At 43.4% G+C, this 26,197-nt stretch overlaps 1 protein-coding gene across 6 annotated transcripts in view; it reads right to left on the reverse strand.

Annotated features, from left to right (window-relative positions):
- Nucleotides 1–26,197, reverse strand: part of arhgap32b (Rho GTPase activating protein 32b) — a 100,174-nt gene that overhangs the window by 61,630 nt on the left and 12,347 nt on the right. For 3 of the 6 annotated variants that reach the window (XM_037749438.1, XM_037749437.1, XM_037749436.1), the window contains exons 2-5: nt 15,660–15,780; nt 7,508–7,613; nt 3,352–3,446; nt 2,978–3,062 (exon numbers count right to left, since the gene is read on the reverse strand). In XM_037749438.1, the coding sequence (XP_037605366.1) occupies nt 2,978–3,062; nt 3,352–3,446; nt 7,508–7,613; nt 15,660–15,754 (381 nt within the window). In that variant the 5' untranslated portion in view covers nt 15,755–15,780. Of the gene's footprint in view, nt 1–2,977; nt 3,063–3,351; nt 3,447–7,507; nt 7,614–13,627; nt 13,729–15,530; nt 15,784–26,197 lie in introns of those variants that run through there. The other 3 variants (XM_037749440.1, XM_037749441.1, XM_037749439.1) reach the window with 3 other exon arrangements.

Below are 26,197 nucleotides of genomic sequence, written 5' to 3' on the forward strand. Positions count from 1 at the left end.
AACCAGAGTTGGCGATTGTTGGAGAGACTAACCGAGATGGTTTTGGTTGAGTTTTATTTTGAGTTATGAGTTTTATGTGCTAGGGAAGAAGTAGCTCAGTCTGTAGGGACTTGGCTTGGGAAACCGGATCAGGTCGCTGGTTCAAGTTCCCGAACGGACTGTAGACTGGTAGCTGGAGAGGTGCCCTTGAGCAAGGCACGTGTTCATGGTCATTCCACTGGACCATGAAATATGCAGCTTGTGCAACGAACTGGCAACCATTTGTTGTGAAGTGAATGCAATGGAACGGAGACATCTAGTGGCTGAATGTTATCAATGTTATCAATTAACATAGTACCTTTAACTAAGCAGCAATGTTATCATTCATCAAAATGTATTTAAATCATGTCAGAATCATTTGAGCCAAATAAACAGAATACATTTGTGACCAATTCATTAAACAAGCAAACATGTTTGGCCGAGGAAAGATTATACACAAAATGAACTGATTGACGCTGCGAACAAATACAGAATAATTAATCCCTTAACAAACAAAAGAGACGTGAGTTTCTGCTCGAGGTTCAGGAGCCGTGCTGAATACTAAAACCATAGAGACGGGGCTACTTGAAACGCAATATGAAAACCACAAAGGGGTAAGACTGCCGTCCTGCTCTCTGCCAGTACGACCAGCCAGCACACACACAGCTGGGAAAACAAAAGAACCAATCCACTGACTACAGACAATTCCTTTTAGCTGAAGGCTTTCCTTTATACATGCAGTGAATGAATAGATGGTCTCTGTGGTGTAACCTGAGTTACATCAACGAATAACCTGCAGCTCAAGTAGATAGTAGGAAGCTTTTTAACAAACTCTCTCTGCCCTCCTGCAGCTGACTACTGACCCCTACTGGTTTCTTAACATAATGACAAAGTTGTCTGAGAGAGAAAGGTGCAATCATCATGATGAAATGGCAAATTCTGCTAAATTTGGTGGCAAGGAGGGAAAGCTAAAAAACAACATCTGTTTTAAAACCACTAAACCGTTCCATCTTTACACCCTTTATGCACATAGAGCACAGCAACAGCACTGTGAATCCTGAAGTACTCCAGCAACTTAGTATTGCACTTACAGAGACAAAAACATGTGGTCAACATCAGAGTAGCAGAAGCCTAGATAACCTGTCCCAAGCATGGCTCAAACAACATAATACAGCTCTGTACTGTATTCCATCAGACCCGACTAAATGCCCACATCTTTCATATCCCATATCGTTGGGTTGAAATGCAGACTTTCTTTGAAATGGCAAACACTGAACTACACAAATTTAAGGTTGGACAGAAGCCATTATTGGGTTAATTTTAGGACTGTCAATCGGTTAAAATATTAGATACAAAACACATCTATGGGAAAGGAATTAAAAAACTCTGGTGCAATTTTCTCACAGATCCTTTTTGCATGAAAGAGCTGCTGGCAAAGTTTCCTGTACTGAGCTTGTGTCTCCGCAGCCAGACAGTCACTGACAGTCACTGACAGTCACTGACAGTCACTGACAGTAAAGGCTTTTGATGTCAGAATTAGGGATGTCTAGGTGAGGAAATTCTCCCGTTAATAAACTTGTGACAATCCCGGTGTTACCGATTACACCGGACGTTTTACAGGAAAAAAATGACGCTCGATATACGCAGCACGCTTACTGTTGGGCAAAAACTCCATAATAACCTTTCAGCATATTGTAATTCAATCTAGCCCGTGACGGGAGACTTTGGTCAATCGCAGGTCATTTCAGAGAGAGAGAGCGTTCCTATTGGCTGTGCTCCGGCTGGTGGGCGGTGCTTGGTATTTCCTCAACTTGATCTCAACATTGCTGGCGGGTCACAAACTTTCTCATTTTACAGCTAAACAGTACACTACAAGATGATTCTGAAAACATCTGAGGAGAGAAATAGCTATTACAGTAACAGAATATTGATTCATATTTGATCAGCGCTGCCTAGTTTGACCATTTGATCAGAGGTTTTGCAGAGTTCTCAGCTGAACGGCCGACTCCAGATCAGCTTTGACTGGTTGTTTTCCTCCGGTCTGTGAAATCCTGCAGATGCCGTTAGGAGCACCAGAGGACACCGGAGGAAACAGAGGAATATGATTCCTTTTCAGATTACCTGTCTCATGTACTCCTGTCAGGATATAGTATAAATAATAATTTGCGCCGATTCTACCCACTGCTGCTTTAAATCCGAAATATTGCCAAATAGGCACTTTTGCTTTTTGCTTTGACACCAAATCCTCCATCGTCTTGACTGTCAACTCTCTCTCATGACGTGTGTGTGAAATCTTGTTCATGTTTTATTTCTGTAAAAAAAGGAAATGACGGTGGGGGGGGCGGTGGGCAACTAATGTCAACGGTGTATGCCCGAACAGCATATAACAGCGTGTTACAGCGTGTTACAGCGTGTAACAGCGGTAACACCGACTACCAGAATGTAATTTTAACAATATAAATATGAATCAAAAGCCAGGTAGACCTGGCCTAGTCCTAGTTGGAGCTACAATTAACTTCAACCAGTTGTACACAAAGAAGCCTCAGTCAGCGGAGGTGTGTGAAGCTAAAGTAAATGAGGTCATGCTGCAGCCTATTGGGCATTCAAGAAGATATCAAACAAATGCAAATCATCAACCGTCTTCGTGATATCAACAGCAAAATGGATGAATTCTGCTTGACGTCAATTTGAAGAGACGTGTCACACTTCTGTCTTTATGAACATCATCTTTCCATTCCTCACCCCGACACTGCAGGGGAATAACTAGAGAGAACGTCTTTAAGTCTTTAAGTTCAAAGCTTCGTCTACGCCGTGATTGACATCCATGGTGCTCTGATTTTATACAGCTCTGAGGGTGATCAGTCCAGACCCGGCTGCATTCTTCATCATTTGGGATACTATATGTGATTACATTAACGTGGGGATGTAAATAAAGGAGAAAAAGCTTTAAGGTCTTTACCTGAATTGTGCCAAAGTCCACGTTTTCGTAGTGGAAGTGGGCGCACTCTGCCAGTTTCGGGAAGTGGCCCTTGGTGAAGCAAAGTCTGAAAACATGACATACACAGTTTGGTTGGCACTTCATCCTCTGCTCACGATAACACCTCGAAGTGTGCATGACTGGTATTAGGAGGAGAGCGCGGTGCAAACAGAGGGAGTGAAAGGAGGAGGAAGACACAGAAATAGACTCAGGGAATGGAAGGAACTCGAGCAGGAAACAGAGGCGATAAAAAGCCAGTTAAGAGCGATAAATAGAGATGAACAGAGGGAAGGAGAGGTGAGGAGGAGATGGGCAGAGGCAGGTGCGTTTGAGTGTGTGTGCGTGTGTCTGCTCACTTCTTGACATTCTTGACCTTCATGCTGGCCGTGCTGCTGCTGCTTGAGCGCATGAGGGGCTCCGTCCTCAGCTCAGGGATCTCTGCACTCCTCGCCTGAAACGCACAAAACACACACAAACGTCAGCGATCCAGCTGCTGCATACAAACCTCTGCTACTGTTGTATGTTGGACCATTTTTCAACAGGCTTTTAAAGCTTCAGTAGGCAGTATATTTGTGGCATCATTTGGCAAAAATCCCATAATAACCTTTCAGCATATTGTAATTCAAGTGTAGACTTCTGCACCTCCTCATGGCTCTGTTTTCAGGCTTTAATAAACTAGCCCGTGACGGGAGACTTTGATTGGTCGTCTGTCTGTCTCAGACAAGAGTCTCAGGTTTACAGTGATACCCAATTTATGTAATTCAAGACTGTTTAGGGACCCCAGTATGCAGAAATATCCAAATTCACCATTTTAGAAGAGGCGAAAATAAAACATACTGAATGTTTTTTGCCCCAAACTGCATGTGATTATCATAAAGTGGGCATGTCTGTAAAGGGGAGACTCGTGGGTACCCATAGAACCCATTTACATTCACATATCTGGAGGTCAGAGGTCAAGGGACCCCTGTGAAAATGGCCATGACAGTTTTTCCTCACCAAAATTTAGCCCAACTTTGGAGCGTTATTTAACTTCCTTCCCGACATGTTACCAACAGAACTTAGGTTTTCTAGTTTCATATGATACCTATATGATGTACCTTCACTACAGCTCTGAAACTGAGCCTGCTACAGCCTCTGACAGAGAGCGATCCCGCGGGTTTCAGAGGATTAACAAAGCCACGCATTTGCTTCATTTAGCTTAAGTTAGAGTGAAAATCAAATGCAGCTGTGGTCAACAAAACACTAACAGAGCCTCGGGAGTCTATTTTGGTGCAAGCAGATTTTATCAGCAGATATATTCGTTGTGGAAATTTCATTTCAGTAATCTGACAGCAGGTTTCTGGAGGATACTGGGAGACAAAACAAGTTAAAATGAATGTGAGGAAAAAAAAGATTAAGATATACAAAACAGATCTGTGGGAAAGTAATCGAAGGTAGAAGAAAGAGACGCTGGCCAAGTGAGGTGTGAATATGATTAAGTTAAGATGGGCCAGAGCTGTGAAAGTTTCCTGTGTTCAGCTCGTGTCTCCACAGCCAGATGGTCAGCGACAGCAGAGGTGGTATGCAGATGAGGTCGTGGACAGCCGTCTACAGCACCTCTACCCAAGGTGAGAGGTGTTGACTGGACGTGGCTGACAGAGGCAGACACGGGACAGCAGTTGTTTGGACACGGCAGTCGCTTTAACTGTTCATATATAGCAGAGCTGCAACGAGTTCATCGATTAGTTGATCGACAGAAAAATAACCAGCAGCTATTTTGATAATCGATGAATCATTTAAGAACATTCTCTGGTTGCAGCTTCTCAGCTTTATCCTGTTTTATGTTATAATAAACTGTATATCTTTGAGTATCGGACTGCTGGTCAGGCAAAACAAGACATTTGAAGGACTCTGGCAAACTGCGATGCAGGGTTGGGCAATTGCACGGATATATATCAGCTATCGATGAATAGCGGAGTACGTCGCCGGTTGTTTTTTGTCTTTTTATTTTTGCTAATTTAATGGTCGGGCTCCGAAGGACTAGCAGCTACTCAGCAGGAAATTGGCACAGCGCTAAAACAACGAGCACAGCGGGTAAAAACAGCGTGTAGAGTCAACATATCTTCACCCCTAACTCAGTGGATTAAGGGGTTTATTTCAACCAAACCAGAGTTGCTGATTGTCGAACAGTGGAAAGACTAACCGTTGGTGAGTTTTACTTCGTCTCTGTCAAGTTTGAATGAAGTTTGTGTTTTACGATGAGTTAACAAGACAACTAAGTCTGTCTTAGTTTGGTGAAAGAGAGCAACTTGAATTAGGAAGGTGAATAGGAGAATAGGTGTTACAATATTTACTTTCTTGACATTATTTATTAGACTAAAAAAGAAAACACATTTCTTATCATTTTTCAATAATAGATTAATCAAAAAAAATAATCTGCAAATTAATCAATGATGAAATAATCATTAGCTACAGCCCTAATATACAGTATGTATAGGGCTTTACAAGCTCAGAACTGCCATAGCTTCACAAATATCCAACTTGAGCATCTTTAATGCTTTCTGTTAAATTTGTGTGCGTGCATGTGTGCGTGCGTGCGCGACCAAAACCAGCCACAGGCACATTCCTTGACTGTGTGACTCAGATGTTTTAAATGAATGCGAAAGCTTTGAACTCGTTCAAGCCTATTCCCAGTCCGTGATCTAAATGCTTGATGTCGTGGCAAATCTATAATCGTTGAAAGAGATTTTACTGTTCCCTTTATCATGATGTTGCAGGGATTTGGGACTGTTTTGTTCCTTTATGCCTCGCTCCGCAGTCGACACAGGGTATGATCTATCCTACACAGTGCAACAGGGCGTTGGTGTGACAGCTTACACTAAGTTGCTTAGCGTTCTCATCACCTCCTCGAAACCACCGGAGACATGCATAATGCACGCCACTCCAGCACAGAGTCCCTCTCCTATCAAATATTGAACAAAGAATAGCAGACATGCAGTATTAAAAGCCCCGCCTCTGTGATCAATATTCATTAGGCCTGGTGAGATTGTTGTTTCTCTGTCTCTCTGTTGCCCGATCGAAGTGAGCACTTGCGATAGGGCTCCAACCACGCGCCGACCACGGGTGGCTCAGCACGTTACCATGGAGACGGCCTCATTTTCACCGTGCTGTTGATGCAAGGAGCGAGACCCGAACCGAAGATGGGAGGGAAGGAAATAATGAATGATGCTGTCTGGTGAATGGAATCCAGCCGTGAAGAAACGGGCTGAAATAAATAGATGACACAGGAGTACACACGCAGATGACTATCTATGTAAAGAGTCTGGAGCGGGGTAGCTTTAGGACGCACACAGTCACCTGCATTAATCACGAATGTGTGATAGTGTTTCAGGGATAGAAGAGACGCTGTTTCGATAGGAGCTACTACTCAATCCACTGGGGTGAAAACAGACGCTGATAAGAACATGACAGGCAGCAAACAAGCTGATCACGGCGGTGTGGTGGCACACTGCAACCCTGAGATGATCTAGACATTACACGGAGGAGCTGTATGTGAGAACACAAATGTTCCAATCAGTTGGACCGGACTTTAAAAAGGCTTTGTGAGCTCCTGATGGAGCCCATGTGTGAATAGAGAGGGCGTGTTGATGACGTTTCTATCATGCATCTTAGTGTGATTTTAGTTTTATTACCTTCCACCTATTCCCCTCTCTCTCTCTCAAACACATAAACAGAGCGAGTGATGCGGTGCCAGGGTCTGAAATTAACACCCGCCGCCAACAGGTGGCAGTGGCGGGTAAAATCGTTAGGCCATCCGCCACTTTGGCAGGCAGGGAAACGCTGGGAATGGGAATAGAGAACCGGTTCCCGTTGAGAACTGGTTCATAGTTGTCTGATTCCTTGGCATCTCATGCCTCCGTGACCATCGATTCCTCTTATTGCTGCTTTCCGACAGTTAAGCATGCAAAATGACGCAAACGCACGCTGGATGTTTTCACTTTTTTATGACCCGTTTAACTTCCTAACACTAGCTCTAAGCAGCTTGCCACGATTTCTTTTTAATCAAAACAAATATTTAAATAATCATGATCATTGTGTATTTTTATGCAAATAACCACTATAGATAAATAGCAGACAATAGCAGAGTACAGTACAGTACTGTGTACAATAACCTCCCTCCCAAAATATAGGGCTCCCCCGGAAGCTACGGTGTGATTAGAACACCATGCATATAATATTTTTTATGTAAAATATATAAAAAATTGAATTACATCGGATCTAAAATGTTATTCCTTCATTTAGCGTAGAGATTTCAAAAGTGGCAGATACAATTTCTGAGTGGCAGACATATGATGATCCCTCAATCGCCTCTGTAACACTAACTATCGCAGTCCTCGGTCCAAAAGTCACAACTTAATGAAAAAAGATTGATGTAATAATTTCCAAAATCCTGGTGCCGACTAGCGAGGGTAGCAACGTTTAGTCGACTAGTCATCTAATCGCGAACATCCCTAGTTCCCCCCTAGTTCTCACCATGGCACTGATGGTCTCTTCCCAGTCGGGTCGTTCTCTGGGATGGATGTTAGCCAGTTCAGGCACAATATCGTCTTCCTCCAGGTGACGTCCAGGCCTCAGGCCCCTATGAAACAAGACATACATTGATCTGGTGATTATTCTGTTGATCAGTCATTTAATGGTCTATAAAATGTCAAAATGGGAAAAAGTAACCCCATGGTAACATCTTGAAATTACTTGTTTTTCTCCAACCATCACTTCATATAGAATGACTCAAACAGCTAATCGGTTATCTAAACAGTTGCCGATTAATTTTCTTTCAATCGACTAGCCACTGAATAGTTCAGCTCTACTTAGTTTGATGTCAAAGCAAAGATATCTTATCTTACTGTGGCTATTTGTCAATTGACAGAAAATCAATCTGCATTTATCAAGCAAACATTCCTTATTTCCAGCTTCTCAAATGTGAGGATTTGCTGCTTTTCTCTGATATATCATTGTGACTGGGATATCTTAGAAAAGTCGGACTGCTGGTTAGACGGAATAAGGAATCTGAAGATGTCACCTTGGGCTTCAGGAAGCTGTGTTGGGACGATATACCCATCTCCCGATTCAATACTATCACGATGCTTGGATGCCGATTCGATATGTATTCGATTTTTAAGTATTGTTAACTTTTTTAACACTAGACCATCGGCAAAAGTTACATCATGCACTTCTAGAGACTTTTACTTTGGAAAATATCTAAATTAATACGGTAAGAATGTTTGATTTTCAGCATGTGTGTAGTCAGAGACGTCCTGAAGTCAAATATATCAGTCATTGTTTATTACATTTTTTCCAGCAACCCAAAAATCAAAGAATAAATACCTGGTCCCTTACAAATTAGTGGTATTTTCTTTTTAATTTATAAGGGACATGTAATGTTTTATACTTCTGGTGAATATAATCCAATCAATCTTATTTCCATAGATGTATTTTGTATATACAGTTCCCTTTGTTAACACCTTATTTTGAAAACCGAACATAGTCCCACTTGTCCTCTAACTTCTCCAAGGTGGTCTCTAGCTCTCCCGTCAGCTCCGTTCTCTTTATACATTCATGGTCAGCTCCATCGGGCCGTTTGAATGCATTTAACATAAATGTCAGTATATGGGTGCTCTACAGTTGTAGCGTCGGCCCATTTGACCACGGAGATGATAGGGACGGCTGGCTTGACCGCACGTTACCGCGATACGATAACGTTTCCTGTCCGTGACAGAGGTAGCATGCAGCTTTAGCCGTGATGTCTAGCTCTGCTTTTCCTGCAATGTGTGAAACCCAAAGTGTTTCCATCCTTTACTGGATGTGTAGTGTTTACCACGCTGGATTTAACATGGGAGGGTGCAGGTCGTATCCACGCAGACCCTCCAACGTTTTATACTTTTTTGCTTCGGCTCGCTGCGGTTTGTTTTGGTTGAAGGATACGGAACGGATACGATGTCATAGACTACAACAATAAAAGCGGTAACTTCCTTCTTCCTCCACATAGACTCAAATGAAGCAAATATATCGATTCTGGTATTAAAAAAACATTTTCAAAATCGTAAAAAATGTAATCACGATACATACAGTAGGTGAATTGTTTTTTTTCCACCCCTAGTATACATCACAACTTTTTGGACACCTTTTAGGCTAAATGATGAATCAATTACTCGTGACAATAATCATGAGTTACAGCCCTATTGTGACAGAAGATATGAAGTAAGCCTGCCATTCCGCCTTTTTTGGAGTTTAATATGGGAGTCGTAGTCTTGGTAGGTTCAATGACCAAGATTGTGCTGTAGGCTGTAAGGCCCAGCGCAGGACATTTTGAATATAATGTGGTCAGAATGCATGCAGAAACCAACAGAGGAAATGAACCCGGACAGAAGATTTGAAGATTTGATGAAGGTATATTATTGCCTTCATAGAACAACTTGAAGCTGATGAGACGTCTCTCCACACAGACGTCTCATCAACTTCAAAGACTGTTTCCAGAGAGAGGCTGAGAGGAGCGGAGGACAGGGATAGAAGTGAAACAGTTGCATGGCATTATTTCACAAATTGACTAGTGATGCACACACACTCTACACACTCTACACACACACACACACATCCTGAACGCAGACATCTACGCGAGTCTAATAAACTTGTGTAGACAACAGAGAGAATTGAGAGAGTAGAAGACGTCTGTTTTGGGGAGGATAGAACCGTCTACGGCAGCTGTGAGATGACAGCATCTAGCGAACGCTGAAACAATGTCTCGGCATCCAGATAATTGGACTTAAGGGCCGGGGACTCAGAGTCGAGACGTAGGGAAGTAAAGTTTTGCAATAAGCAATTCTCTGTACTCCCTCTCACACTACTACTACTCACTCAACTTACTTCATGATCATTCAGTCACACTAGTGCAGAGAAGGTTTGTAAAGCAGGTCTCAAAAAGTGGAAAAAAATGTGCCAGTGGACCTTGCTGACACTTCTAAGTTTATCTTTATTATCCCAAAATAATCTAATTGACTTGGTCAGGGTGGGGCAAAGATAAAACACCATTATTACTGATTGCAAAAGGCAGATACTAAAGCAATTACAGAATGACAGTCAACACACTAATACACTCAAAGCCCATTAAAAGGTAACAGACTGCTCGCAAATCCCATACCATCATTCTTATTATTGTATTCCTGCCCACTGCACCAAATCCTGAACAAGGTACTGAACACACACACACACACACACACACACACACACACACACACACAGAGTAGACAGTACATACAGCCCGACTCCCAGTGGACCTTGTTAAAGCCAGTGAGGCTGGAAAAAGTTCACTGAAATTCTTTAGAAACAGTGCAGACATTCACAGGTTAAAGGTCGTAAACATAACCTGGATAAGAAGTGACTCAACACGAGGTCAGGGAGGAAATAAGTGGAGTCAGATCAGTCTTAATATTAATGAATGCACACAGAAGGATTCACAAATGTACTTTGTGATTTATATATAAATTTGTATATAAATTAATATACATTTTTCAATCGACTACTAGATTTCTGATATCGTGACATCCCTACAATGATCCTAATGACCTGTTTAAGCACCACTAACCAGGGAAGGCTTGAGAACTACTGAGACAGTGTGAAGCACTTTCAGATGCAACAGCTTCAACGGCGCATTTAACTCGCCCAAGTATCACCTTCTCCGTTCAGAATCGCGGTCCATTCCCGGCATTCCTGGCGAGGAGGCATGTAAGGAGAAAGGAGCTGCTCCAACCAGCAACTGTTAATAACACCGCAGACAGAAAACCTTTAACCTTTAACCTCGTGTTCAGCAGCACTCTCGCTTGCTCTCCGCCTCATCCTCAGCCACCATGTTCTCTGCTATTAGGCTGCCTAGCCACAATTTATGCTCAACCTCAAACAGGAATCATGTGGGTTTTATGCACTAATATTTCATCACCGTTGCCGCAGCCAGTTAGGACTTTTCACTCACACAGACCGACAGGTTTGAGGGTGGACGAGAGACACACTGGAAAGCTGCCATAGCCTCTGTTGCGAGATGCTTTGGAGCGGAGTCACCAGTAGCGACTTGATCGCAGACCCCGACTAGCTCTTTCTCCCTGCTTCCAGCCTTTATGCTAAACTAAGCTAATCTGCTGCTGGCTGTAGCTTCATATTCCGTGTACAGATACGGGGGTGGTATTGATCTTCTTGTCTAACACTCAGCCAGTAAGTGAACAAGCATATTTCACAAAATGTCAAATTATTCCTTTAAATTTTCATGAGGTATGTTCTACAACGTTCTCCTGAGTGCACTTCATAAACAGCTTCTCCTCCCGGCTCCTGATGTTCTTATGAATGGTCGCTCCCTTGGATAATAACGCATCAACACAGATTCGTTTTAACACCACTAATTTCTGTAACGCATTAAAGCAATCGATCTTTCAGAGGTTATAGCAGGCTCACTTTTAAAGCAATGAAACTAGAAAACCTAATGAATCCATTGTTGTTTTAACCTGTCAGAGAAAAGGCTAAAAACATTTAAGTAAACTTGCCTAGTATTCTACATAAAAACTGACCAAATAAGGTGATACTAAAGAAGATATTAATAGTGGTTTACCGAACATTACTCAGTCATATTCAAATTAGGGCTGTCGAAGTTAACGCAATAATAACGCGTTTACGTAAATTCATTTTAACACCACTAATTTCTTTAACGCATTAACTTTCGATTTTTAATTAACCTTTAAAAATCTGACTGGCCGCCGATCTTTCAGACATTTTATCGGGCTTAGTTTTAAAAGGTACAATGAAGATACCGCCATCATATGAAACTAGAAAACCTAATGAATCCATTCCCCCCCGGGCCCGACCATGTAAAGGGGCCCACGAGGCTCCAGGGGAAAACAGTAGCCATGTGCTTCTGTTAGCAGCTGTGTGCGTCCGTGCTCAGCTGGTCAAATTCATGCCCGTGACGGAACACGTCGCTGAAAGCAAAAAAAAAATTAAAATAAAACATGCTAGACTTTCTGTCGGGACGTCGTGAGGCGTCCCAGACGCGGCGCCGGTTGTCGTGTATTATGACACACTACACGAGATAAAACGATCGATTGTCGCACACGACTCATTTATCGTTCCTGATCCGAGTCGACACCCTACGACGGCCGCGTCGGGCTATAATCGGGCTGATGTCGTGTAGTCTGCCATTACTGGTGACAGATCATTGATCTGACACAAAGAATGAGTCCAGAATGGTGAAAGCTAAAATGATCATAGACAGTCACGTTAGAAGCTTTTATTTGCTCCTGACAGTCGACAGTTAAAACCTAATAAACAGCACAGATTTATGAGGAAGCAGGAAATGAATAAAAGCAGCCAAACCCAGGCAACAAGTGCTGCCAGTGTGGGTGGCTGTGATCAGTGTTTATAAGAGCAACTCTTAAGAGCATTGCATGTTTTCTGTACTGGACTGAACACATATGGATACAAGCCACTTTTAGAACTGCCAATAATACCCTCCAGAGAATCCCATTGCACTGGTCTGATGAAAGAGATACCCAATGAGTGCAGCGCCTCGTGTTCTGCTCTACGAGAATTAAACAGCATCTTGGTTTAGTTGAGATTGTTTTTTGTAGTCAATAATTTATTCACAAGGAATTACTGAATGGCTCTCTCTCTCTCTCTGCCTGAAGAATGAAGCTATTAAAGTTTTCAAGTGTGATTCTGCTGGAATAAATCATCTGTAATGAATCAGTTATGTCAAGTCTGTTATATACAGCAGTAATTGGTTTTTCGTATGCCCGTCACAGAAGAGTTTAAAGCCTGGGCCACTGCAGGAACGTCGTTGTTTTTTAATTTTGGCGTCCGTGTTAACGGGTTAGAGCAGTTAGACTGCCCCCATGAGACGTGCGGCTCGGCTGCATGTCAGCTGAGTCTCTTCTACAGATTCGAGGTCTTGCCTATTTTTGACGCAAGCCGCGCGGTTCACAGCAACAACAGACAGTGAAGGTGATCTATTGACTATATATTAACATCATATCAGCAACATTACTACAGTTTCAATGTCTATGTCTGTAGAGAATGTTACGGAGATGGAAAAAAAGTAAAGACTTATTTTTAAATCAACACTTCCTGCTTTCATTTCAAAATAAAAGCCCTTAAGCGTTTTTTTCTGTGGACAGAATTCCTTCATTTGTCAACACAAGGCTTTTATTCTGAAAATATATGCAGGACAATGCTGTGGAACATGCAGTGACTTGCAGAGTTCCATGAATGAATAAAGTACGGAGTTTTAATCAAAACTTCCTGCTTTCATTTCAAAATAAAAGCCCTCAAGCGTTTTTTTTTCTGTGGACAGAATTCCTTCATTTGTTAACACAAGGCTTTTATTCTGAAATATGTGCAGGACAGTGTTGCAGAGCTCCATGAATGAATATAGTACGGGGTTTTAATGGTGAATTATTACTATTATCTACAAATAACCACACGTTTCTTAACCTTTCTCTGTCTAAAATAAATATAAATGACATTATAATGAAGTTATAATGGCCATTATGAAAGGCAAACTGTATGTTAAATCGACTGTCTTTACAATCACGTGGAACGCTACACCCCTGTGCGTACCTTAAATTACCAGCACCGTGATCTATTCAGTTACAGATTCATGATGCCGGCCTGTGCCTCCTCCTGCAGAGTACTGCTGTGTTGTCCGCTCATCTGTCTGACTGGATTAGGGAATCACAAACAGTACACACACTTTTACAGCATTTTCATTCCCTTTCTCTGTGTCATGCACCTACTGGGGAGGTCGTGTGCCCTATCCGCCCTCCTCAGTCCTGGCTGCTGCTCCTCTGATCGACCTCCTGTCCACCAAGAACTCACCGGACAACTTTTATAATGCACTACTAGCCCCGACCGAACGCCCTCCCTGTTGTCTCTGATGAAAGAAATAATCTGCTGCAATGAGCACACACACACACCCTCGCATTTATATTGTATGTGACATCATCTAGAAGCAATTTAGCAGAAGAGAAACATCTCTTTCCCCCGTCTTTCTCTTCCTTTCACTCACTCACTCTCACTAGTAACGTTGGACCGCTGTCTAATGTATGCTAAGCTGCTGCTGCCATGGTAACCCCGGTGCAGGATTTAGACCCAGTTCAGGACTGAGGGGGGGGACAGCAGTGTATGAGGGGCAGGTGGAGGGGATGAGCAGCCTTAACTGTAATCCCCCCCCACCCAACCTCCAAAAAATATAACATCCAGCAGCACACATTTGCAAAAACACAGACGGCTGTACACAACACACACACGGCTCTAATCCAGCAGTGGGAATAAACCCACGTCATGCTGCCTTAGCAATAATGTAGGGAAGAGAAGCCATTGGCTACCTGGTGGCATGGGAACAGATGCAGCTGTATATCTCGGTGTCTTTCTGAGGAGCCTGGTGAAGTCTCAATGTGAGCGGTGACTAACAGAAATAGTACGGAAATGACTAACTGAGTCAGAGCCTTAATTTACATCTCTGATTGTACAATGTGTCAAAGGAGATCCCCAGGACGTGTTGGAGATTAGTTTGGCAGAGACTGTAACGACGGCTGTAATGTAGAGGAGACGAGTGATCCTCCCAACAGCATCTGATAGATGATGAGAGAGCGGGCCGTGCACGGGGGGGCACGGCGAGGAGCACGGCGAGGAGCACGGCGAGGAGCCCCTAAGAGCAAAGATTAACGGCTGTTTGCTGTCGTTTATGTGTGACAGCTATGTTTGTCCTAAAGCATCCCTGTGAAGCGTGAATGTGTATTGGAAACAAGTCCATATGTGTTTTTGTGAATGTGCATGCTTGAGGGTGTGTGTGTGTGTGTGTGTGTGTGTGTGATGACAGTGCACGGGCATGTGGGTGTGGGTGTACAGCTGTAGCGATGACGTAACTGGCTGAAAGCTGATATATTCGGCCCCTCGTGGAGGCAGCGGTTTCTCAGAGCCGGGGGTCGACTGGCTCTCCCGTCAGCGACGGGAAATCTGAATGAGGGGTTTCCGGCGGTGACAGATAGCGATGGCCGTCGCCCAGTTGCTATGGGCTGATGGGGCGTGGGTGGGGGGGTTAAATAGAGGGTGGGGTGGTGACTGTGCAAACTCACCCTATGGGCTCAGCTACGGCGCTCAGGCACGTCGTCTACCGATGACTCCCCCCTCCTCCCTGCATGCGCATACCCTGGTGTCATTTCTCCTTGAGGCATAGAGGAAGCCGAGTAACCCCCCCCCCTCACCCTCCCTTCAATCATGAACACACACTCTGGCACATGCACGCACACATGCACACACTGTACACTGGCAATGCTACAAGCACAAACCAGAGTCTTTAACTGTCAAAACCTGGTCATTTGCCTCATATACAGTGGTAATGATACAGAGGAAGACACACATGCACAGAGAACAGACGAGGATAGGCACATGCACGCGCAGGCACGCACACAAGCACACTCCGTGCCCCCTACTCTGGCTATAAACAAACTAGCATGCTCACCAAACTACAACCTGAGGTGTGGTCCTTCTCTTCACAAACACACACTCTTCCTCCTCTCTTCACTCTGATGGACAACGGGGCGGTCTGTTCCCGAGTGGCGTGTGCGCCGGCCTCGTCCCGAGCTCTTACCTGTCCAAGATGTCATGGCTGGACGTGGCTGTGGCTCCCAGCAGTCCTAGTGCTGCACTCCCCACCGTTGCGGCAGCCCCGCTGCCTGCCTCCATGATACTGACTCACTGCAATGAGCAGCCTGCCAGAGAAGCAGAGAGGGAGGGGAGGGGAGGGGAGGAGGAGGAGGATGTGAAGAGGTAGATCAGGAGGGAGAGATGCGAATGAGATTTAAGAATCACATGTAGGGGCAAGAGGGAGGATGACGGGGGGGAAAAAGTGGGGAATAATGAGAGAGGAGACAGGACAGTGAAAGAGAGGAGGTGGTGAAAAGAGGGAAATGAACAGGAAGGGGAGTGGGGGGTGAGAACAGAGAGAGAGAGAGAGAGAGAATAAAAAACATTAATTGTGTGTGTAGATCAGATAAGTCATGCTGATGGAGCTTTGCAAAGCAGGATTTCACTTCAGAGTTAACACATGGAGATACTGGTGCACACATTCCTGAGTGTATTACCAGTCAAACAACAACATTGGCTGCCCTCATAATCCTGCAGTCTGCACTTCAACACAGAATATCAACGGCCCAATATATCCCATGTTTTAAAATGTCATCGACAGACGTTCACTCATTTACTGACAGCTTTCATACAAACAAGACCAGCTTGGTTTCAAATGTCCAGTCAACGTTTGGTAAATGGACTTGCATTCATATGGCACCTTTCCAGTCTTCCGACCATTCAAAGCTCTTTACACTACATGTCAGCATTCACACACACATTCACACACTGATGTTAGAGGCTGCCATGCAAGGAGCCAACCTGCCCATCAGGATCTAATCTAAACACTCATTCACACACCGATGGCTCAGCCTTCGGAAGCAATTTAGGGTTCAGTATCTTGCCCAAGGACACACACATTTCTAGCAAGTCCCCACCCAAGTATGAGATTAATAAATGCAACACAATCAGACACATTAAAAAAAACACAAGCTTGTTATGCAAAAGAAAACTTACTTTAAGAACACAACAGACTTTGGAAGGCTCTGACCGACATAAGGCACTATGAACCCAAATTTAAAGTTGTAGCCTATGAGCAGTAGGATAGTGGACCATGTCCCATTACTAGATAGACAGACACTTTATTTATCCCCGGGGTGAAATTTGCATGTCACAGCAACAGTATATTAACATAAAAGTATAAGTAGTAAAAGAAGTATTCCCTTTTAAGCATGTAAGGTGTGCAAAATTAATGTAATTGGGTCTGTCAAAGTTAATGCCATAACGCCGATTAGTTTTAACGCCACTAATTTCTTTAACGAATTAACGCAACTTGCAATTTTTTAGAGTGAAGATACTGGTATCATATGAAACTAGATAACCTGAGGAATCCATTGGTACCAACCATGTCATACTAGCTGGTCACGAAGGAGGCTAAATAATGCTCCAAACTTTGGCGAGGAAAAACTGTCATAGCCATTTTCAAAGGCGTCCCTTGACCTCTGACCTCCAGATATGTGAATGTCAATGGGTTCTCTGGGTACCCACGAGTCTCCCCTTTACAGACATGCCCACTTTATGATAATCACATGCAGTTTGGGGCAAGTCATAGTAAAGTCAGCACACTGACACACTGACAGCTGTTGTTATGATTTGAGCATATTTGTATGCTAAACGCAGTACCTGTGAGGGTTTCTGGACAATATCTGTCAATGCAGCATATTTGTCCACTCCCATGTTGATTAGAGTATTAAATACTTGACAAATCTCCCTTTAAGGTACATTTTGAAAAGATAAAAAAAAAGTGTAATTAATTTGCAAATAAATATTTGAATCAATTGACAGCCCTAGTTGTAAGTTAAAAGGATGCACATTGCACTGTGCCAGAAGTGAGATCGTATGTTCTGTAACTGCCAGCAGTTATTGTAAGTCTAGTAAGACCTAAGGCCTCCCAGTCTACTAATGTCGAGACTTGGACAGACGGGGGATGAGTTAAAACGTTTGAAGGCCACTGAACGATCTCCTGTGTCACTCGGTGGAAACACCTTGGGGGTTTGAAGCTTCAGCAAGACGTGGAAGGGGTGGGAGACGTTGTTAAAGATGCTAACCAACTTGGACTGCAACCACGTCTCCGTCAGCTCCTCCAGAGAGTCCAGCTCAACTCCTCCTCCGCAGACCACAGAGCTGGTCTTTGACGTGCTTTTAGTGCATGTTCTTGCATGTGAGCGTGCCCCACTGGTTCTGCACTGCTCTCATACGGCGGTTACACCTGAGAACGCCGGGTGGGTCCCCCTCAGGTAAACACTGTTAGCTCTGTTGTTTTCATTGTTAGCGCTGTTGGCACTGTTAGCTGTGGGCGGCCGGCTTAGCCATCGCCGTGTTGGGAGCCGTGGGGAGGCAATAGAAATGTCCCCAATCTCACTTGGTATAAATCAGTTAGACGACCAGTTAGCATCCCTTCTTGTGACGTCATTTATCATCATTCTTATCTACGTACACTTCTTCTCACACAGAATATGCGTTGCTATCTGTTATTTAAAACTGTGATTACTTTGGGACTCTCAACAGAGCTCATATCCTACCCACTGAATCCTCCATACCCATAATCACAGCAGAGAACGCTCTCCGGGGGTATTACTGCTATAATACGACCCACCAGATGACAACCTCCCAATGAAATCTAAATGTGACGTTGTCAGCAGACGAAAATAGATGTCAGGAACACAGCAGGAATGACCCAATAAAACAGGGGAGGAGAGAAAAGTCCATACAGCCTGTTTTTTCAATGGCTACTGCACTGTAATCCCAGGAGGATGACGCCAAGAGGAGAGAGATGGAGGGAAGGTGGGAGGGGGCGCAGGAGGAGAAAGCGTGGGAGGAGAGGATCCTCACAAGCCACACCGAAGCAGCTGGTTCTACATCTGACAAAGACTTGCTGGGCATACAGTACGTGATCCCCAGAGCTCACTGTGGTGGGCAGTCTAGTCAAAAACTAGGGCTGTCAATCCATTCAAATATTTAATCCCATTTAATCACATGATGGTCCATAGTTAATCCGGATTAATCGCAAATTAATCACATTTTTCACCTGTTCTAAATGTACTTTAAAGGGAGATTTGTCAAGTATTTAATCCTCTTATCAACATGGGAGTGGACAAATATGCTGCTTAATGCAAACATATGTATATATGTATTATTGGAAATCAATTAACAACACAAAACAATGACAAATATTGTCCAGAAACCCTCACAGGTACTGCATTTAGCATACACAATATGCTCAAATCATAACATGGCAAACTGCAGCCCAACAGGCAACAACAGCTGTCAGTGTGTCAGTGTGCTGACTTGACTATGACTTGCCCCAAACTGCATGTGATTATCATAAAGTGGGCATGTCTGTAAAGAGGAGACTTGTGGGTACCCATAGAACCCATTTACATTCACTGATCTGGAGGTCAGAGGTCAAGGGACCCCTTTGAAAATGGACATGGCAGTTTTTCCATCGCCAAAATGCAGCGTAAGTTTGTTTCATATGATACCAGTATCTTCACTCTAGCTTTAAAACTAAGCCCGCAAACTAAAAATCACAAGTTGCGTTAATGCGTTCAAGAAATTAGTGGCGTTATAACGAAACCCTAATAGTAACACACAACTGCGTATGACACACTGCCGAAATATCTTCTTTTCAACTTCACTTCTTGCCTCCATCCTTCTGGTAGTTTATTTGTTTGACCTCTTGCTCCATCAGCAGTAAAGTTATAACGTCCAGCTCCCGCGGGATCCCGATCCTGATGGTGTCCTCTAAAGCAGAGCGCTGAACACACACACACGGCCCCGTGGTCGCACATCGACGTCAGAACTCACAGCTCGTATTAAAACACAGTCATTCTTAAAGTATCGGTACTGATAAAACAGGGTATAGTACCGTTTTTAACGGCAGGGTATCGTAATACTTTTCTAGTATCAATATACCTTGCAACACTAATAATAACAAAGAGACATAAATACTCTAAATAAAATACATCTAGTCTAAAATACAGATTTTCTTTCCTCTAAAATGCAGAAGGTAATTTGACATCTTTAAGAACGTTTTTTTTATTCAAAGTGATTCAGGGATCTTCGTTCTAAAAATAACAAGTATGAATCATGAGTGAATAAGCCTCCCTCTGGACCACCTTGTTTTGACCTGTGATCGTCGTGGAATAAGAACCTCTAGACAACCTTGCTGTCTGAGTCTGGGTGGAAAAACAATCAACTTCTGTGGCTCTATAGCTGCTCATCGAGTTAATCCATTCAAACCAACACAGTATTGACCAGACAACTACAGTGCATGGCGACATCGACTGCTAAGAACAAGTGAGTGGTGCGAAGTGAGCATGAAGGCAGGCTGAGCTGTGGACACAGTTGAAATTCATCTCATGTCCCAGACTACTGTAAAGTCCTGCTCTTAAATCACACACAAACAGCTCCCAAGTCACACAGGAAGGACATGAGCTGGACCCGCCTGACATTATGTGACTGTTTTGTGTGGTGCCACCAGCATTGCACACGCTGTGGGCGTGAAAACACACACAAATCTCTTGTTATTGTGTGTAGAGGGAATCAAGTGTGTTAAAAGCGGAAGTGAGTTTGTGTATGCCAGGCAGGCAGGCCGGGCAAAGCAGGCTGAGCTTCCCACAAATACCTGATGCAGCAGAAACCCCATAAAATGTCCGACCTTGAGAGGACAGAGCCGGAGCTCTGAGGAGATTAAAAATCAAAGACTGAATAGTTTCTACACAGTAAACATCCTTCATTCTCATCAGGATGGCAGCATTACTGATGACAAAGTTGTTCTTATTAGAATCCAAAATTGTGTCTTACCACAGGAAATGTTAACTTAACAGAGTATGATGCAGCCATTATGAGTTTATTAAAGTGGAAGTGATTCACTAAATGGATTTCCACTCTGATGAACAATTATATAACAAACATGACAGCATTTAAAAGGAACAAGAAGCTTTGTTTCATGTTTCGTGTTGCAGTCCTCTAGCCTGTGACATCACCAGGTTGGTTGGCTCGGCTGAGTTACACAGATACGACGGTAGAGGCCGTGAAAGACGGACACTGAGGAGACACGGGACAGAAGAAAACAGAAGAGCGGATACTATTGTATGAAGAGCCTAAGTCCTAAAGAGAGAGATAGATATTTACCTGTTTGAATTGCTCCATGAAGCACACATTATGATGTTTGTCAATTTAAATTTTGCAAGTCAAGAAAGTCTCAGTTTGCTGTAAAACTGTTGAAGTATCAGACTGTGAAAATACGTCATTAGAAAGACGATTGATTGATCCATACATTGATGGGGTACTATCAGCAGTGGATAACAAAATCTAGAAATGACCCTGGTACCAGAAGTGAATGGAGCCGAGTGGAGCGGTACCATGCAGTGGAAATGAGGCTTAAGTAGTACCGATTTCTCCACCCAACCCTACAAAGAATGTCTGATGACCACAGCCCGTCCAGCATAGCCCCCTCTCCCTCGATTGAAAGCACCGACCATTCAAACATATTGATATGCAAATCAGGCAGTGCTGTCTCCTGGGCACTTCAGGGCCCATTCTTGGAGCACCCGGCAACCGCATTCAACTTTCCACGGATGTCTGCAGTGTGCCCGACTGCATAGCTGAATGTCAGCAGTATGTAGCCGTGTCATGGTTTCTGATATGGACAGTAGAATAGCAGCTTGTAAAGCTTGTTGTGCTGACGTATCAAGAGGGAATTAAATCACCGCAGAGCTTCTCCACTACAGACATCATTAACCACCTGAGCAGAATGCACCTCCATCTGTGGCAGTGCTCTGAGAATGCACTGATAATTAGCTATGACAGTCAAAACTACATTAGAGGTTTCTTTTTCCTTGGTTCTTCTGTCTCCATCACATCCACATTGTCATCAGCGATTAAAACTCATCTCTTCAACATAGTGACACATATCGTTAAACAGCTGCTGCTTTCTTGTCACATCTGCAAAGTCTACTTTGCCCCAGCTAAGAACTACTTCTGATGTATTTTGCTAATTGGAACGCCCACAATTGTTTGTAGGTATAAATTGCAATCAACCTGGCACAAATGGTGTATATCTCCTCTGGATTGATTGTATTTGTGATTATTTTATACTTCCAGAACCAGCAAACATTAAAATGTTTGTTAAAGTAAAAGTCCCAATCGTTTTTTCCCATAGACGATGTTACGTGACTCACAGTTGAAGCACTAAAGCTTGGATCAGCAAGCTCTCCTGAATCTAACAAGTCTAAGGTATGTGTCTGTGTACAAAGACTTTGAGGGAGAAGTTATACGACACTCAAAGTACAATTCAGTAAGAAACATCCAATGACAGGGCTGTATTTTCTGTTATGTGCAACGCCGGATGGAGGATAGACTGTTTAAAATATGGACGTAGTCTCTGTGATGTCACCTGCAGGTTTCTGAAGAGCTTCAAAAATGAAGCTCAAAGTGGGCGGCTCCCGGCTACTCTGTGTAGCGGGCTAACGTTAACCCTGCACTGTGGCGCCGACGGTAGCCTACATGCAGATGAACAGAACCCGGTCTATCTCCATGCTGCAGCGCACAGAACTCTGTCAATCAATCAATAGACTTAGCTTTATTTGTCACATGAAATTGTACAAGCTAACTCCAGTGATATGCAATCCCATCAGCTCCTTCCATTAGTGCATTAACATTATTCACCATAAAGCACTCGCCTCCTCTTTTTAGAGGCCTGTGTTCTGTCAGATCGGTTTATAGAAAAAGAGTCACGGTTGAATGGCGCCGTCCGGTATTTCAGGGTTTAGCCAAGTTTCACGGACATTACAGTTCTCGATATCCAGTTGGAAACGGAGGTCCTCGCCCGTGCATTGGCCAGCAGGATGCCCGTCGAACACTTAATTGCACAGCAAGCCATATTATAGGTCCGATATGTGCATGAAAATATCTCTAAAGGGCACCAACATCACAAACACGGATATACAGATAGCTAGCGGCTGTGACGGCACCCACCTGTCACTCAAAGCGCCCTTAATTATGCATAACTTTAACCCTTAATATAATTTAAACGGGTGAGTTATATAAAAATTCACCCCCCGTACAGTCGTCATGAAAGGAGAAATCAGCTCTAGAGACCAGGATGTAAACATGTTTATTTCTGCTGTAAAGTTGTGCATTTTAACATCTATGGGGATTGCCAGCCTCAAGTGGCCGCTGGATGAACTGCCGTTTTTGGCACATCCGCGTTGGTTTCACTGCTCAGCACCGGAGGTTGTCACTTGAGGCTCACACCTCGTCTACACAGGCTGTGCAGTGAAAGTAGCACATTAGCAGCAGCAGCAGCTTCAGTCCTCCGTCAGTGTCACACAGGATGTGTTCAGCCAAAGTGCAATTCAATTGTAATTCTTGGGATCACAGTATAGTTCAAAATCAATTCTAAATTCAAAAGAGGATTCAGTGAATGTGCTACCAGATTTATCTGTGCATAATGTTTATTTTCTGTAGCAGACATGTTGCATTGTTCACATCATCACTGAAGATTGCTCGTAACTGACAATTACCTTTTGTTGTACAAACATGAGGAAATCTTTCCTGTAGCCTGCTACCGTGCAGCACATTGAAAACAGCCATCAGTCATGTTGAGCTCCTTTCCTCCACATTTTGTTTGATAAATCATTTTGAGAAACATATTTTGGATTGAATTACCTATCTAAAGCTGTATGGATCATCCCCTGTACTCTCACTCTTAATGGTAACTGTATCCAGCCTCTGTCAGACCCCACATTTACACCGACACCCGGCATTTTTTGTTCAGTGAGGCCAGAACTACACTCAACATTCCTGTAATTGTGTCAAGCCCCATTCTGTGCAACAACAACCTTGAACCCTGCCAGCAACAACGTAAAGTCTACAGTAGAGTATGTGGAGAAATGTCTTTGTCTGCTACTGTTAGGAGGATCCTCGTAGAAACATTTAGAATGTGATCTGCGATTAGTAGCACTCACATTGATGTTTAGCAGCGTGCATATTGCAACTAGCTGCTGAATGCACATGCAGTCTTATCCATGCATCTAGTCTTTATTCTCTATTCAAGAAGTTGTCTATGTGCAGCAGTAGAGCAACTAGCAAGGTTGCCTGGTGATAAGAGAGAGAATCTTCTGAAAGATCACTCAAAGGTTGCCGGTTTCACCCTTGAGGAAAAATATCTGTTCTGTCAAAGTGTCCCTGAGCAAGAAACCGAGTTCTAGTTTCATATGATACCAGTATCTTCACTCTAGCCTTAAAACAAAAAATCACACGTTGCGTTAATTCCTTAAAGAAATTAGTGGCGTTGAAATGAATTAGCGTTAACATGTTATTATGGTGGTAACTTTGACAGCCTTAGTTCTTACCAGACTTTCACACCAGAGACAATGAAGCAGATAGTTTGCATGTTGAATCTAGTTAATTATGTGCGATCGAAGAACCAGGTGGAAAATCCAGACAGTCACTTGTGCAGATGTTAGGAAACGCTTATCTTTGAAGTTGCTTTGAAAACAAAGGCCTTCCTCTGTGTACTGCCACGCTTGTGTTTGGTTTGAAAGCCCTGTTAGTCACAGACGCCTGTTTAATACGCTGGCATGTGGTCGGGTCTCAGGAGATGAAGCAGAGGATTTGATGACCTAGACTACATTTGGGTTAGCATCAGGAAAGCTAATCTCCCAGGCAGCAGAATATGAGAGGCTGCCAGCAAAGGACGGAGCAAACCCACTCCACCGTGAACATGGCAGTAGTGGTGTATAACTATATATATATATTACTACTACATCTCTGGCATTGTGACATCCCTCCTGGCAGGAGAGACAATCCAAAGAAAATTAAGATACGAGTCACTCGGCCTTTTACAAAATGCATCCAAGTAAAGAAATGAAGGACATTGAAGCTGACTTGGAAGCTCTGGGTAATAAAACTTGTCCTGATAATTAGCAAGGCTAAAATCTGATAAGGCATCGACTCACAGCGGCTCGCTGTGGGACGACCACGCTTAGTGAATTACCAGAGAAGATAATGCAATAGAAGGTGAGATGTGGATCTAAATTACCAAGTTGAAAAATGAGCAGCCTGGAGAAGCAAAGAAAGGACAGCACGTGGATTTATATGCACCGTAATGATGCAACTATAACAGCATGCTCATGGTGGTTATTTCAATTGCTGTGTAAACATCTTCATCTAATCAGAATAACTCAATTGACAAGAGTCGGGTTACTTGTCAATCTTTTGAGTAACTCTTGCCACGTACACTACAGACTAAATGGTGTGTTTGAAAGAGGAGCAGCTTGGCAAGACACAGTGGAAAAACAGAAAACCTCCTTCATGTTAAAACAAATACCACAAGCAACAGGAAATTAATACAGTGGTCTGTGAATCCATTCTCATTACCAGCCACATAGTTGTCAACACCTCACCTTGAGCAACTATTAAACACCTTGTGTAAACTCAGGTTACTGGGGATAACTTTGCAGTCCTGGTACTGAAAACTATGGAGAAGCCTTAAGTGAGCTATTACCATAACCTGGGTATTCACAGTAATCAGGTTTTATGTGTGTGCAAGAGGACTAAAAGGTACTAAGGTCAGATTCACACCTAAAGGTCCGGTTTGTGTTCACAAAGACAAAACTCAAACGGTCCAGAAATTGTAAATAAAACTCACGTGGTGGAAATGTCATTCAATTATCGGTCAGACGGTTGGCAGGTAAAGAGACAATAGAGACAATAAAGCGCTCCTAATTGTCTAGCTGTATATCGTAAATCATGGAGCATCATCGGATTCTGTTCATGTTGATCTGGAGCACATATCAGCAAACGTTAGTAGAGACAGCAGGTATTACATCATTTATTAATGCAGGCATTTCGAGCAAGACGCTGTCATCATCTTCAGCCCGTATGTTAAGGAAGCATCTCACTTCGTCGTGAGTCCAGGTTTGTCCCCTGCCGCTCGACATTTTGCTAGTAAATGCGCTATCAGCCATCGGTAACCAAAACAGAAAAAGGAAACGTTCTTTTAACCCATAACGCATTTAATGATACGCTTCCTGTGATTGGTTTGAATGGTGTTCACACCAGAAAACAACCGCTCCAGACTTCACTCGACAGCAGACCGAGACCTCCTCTTCATGGTGGACCAGGGAGCGGTTGTTTGGTGCGCACCAGAACTGCACCACAACCGGACTAAACAAGGCTGGTGTTAAGTGACCGTGAAAAAAACAGTAATGTCACACAACCTCTTTCATATGCAAACGGTTCGGCTATCTAAGGTGTGATAAACCAAAGAGCAACGCAGCATGTCAAATTGTTCATCAGCCGACACTAGTCTAGTCCAGTCTATTAACCGGCAGATGGCCGTGTTTGTGGTTAGGTATCAAATTTCCAAGAACCGTGGATTCAATGATCGATTAAGGAATACAATTTGCATCCCTAGTAGCAACATCTCACTCTCCGGTACATAACACAGATGAGCTGTAGTGAACGGTGTCATCTTGCAGCAGAAGACACAAC

Source organism: Sebastes umbrosus, chromosome 17 (genome assembly GCF_015220745.1).
Source record: "Sebastes umbrosus isolate fSebUmb1 chromosome 17, fSebUmb1.pri, whole genome shotgun sequence".
Taxonomy (NCBI): Eukaryota; Metazoa; Chordata; class Actinopteri; order Perciformes; family Sebastidae; genus Sebastes; species Sebastes umbrosus.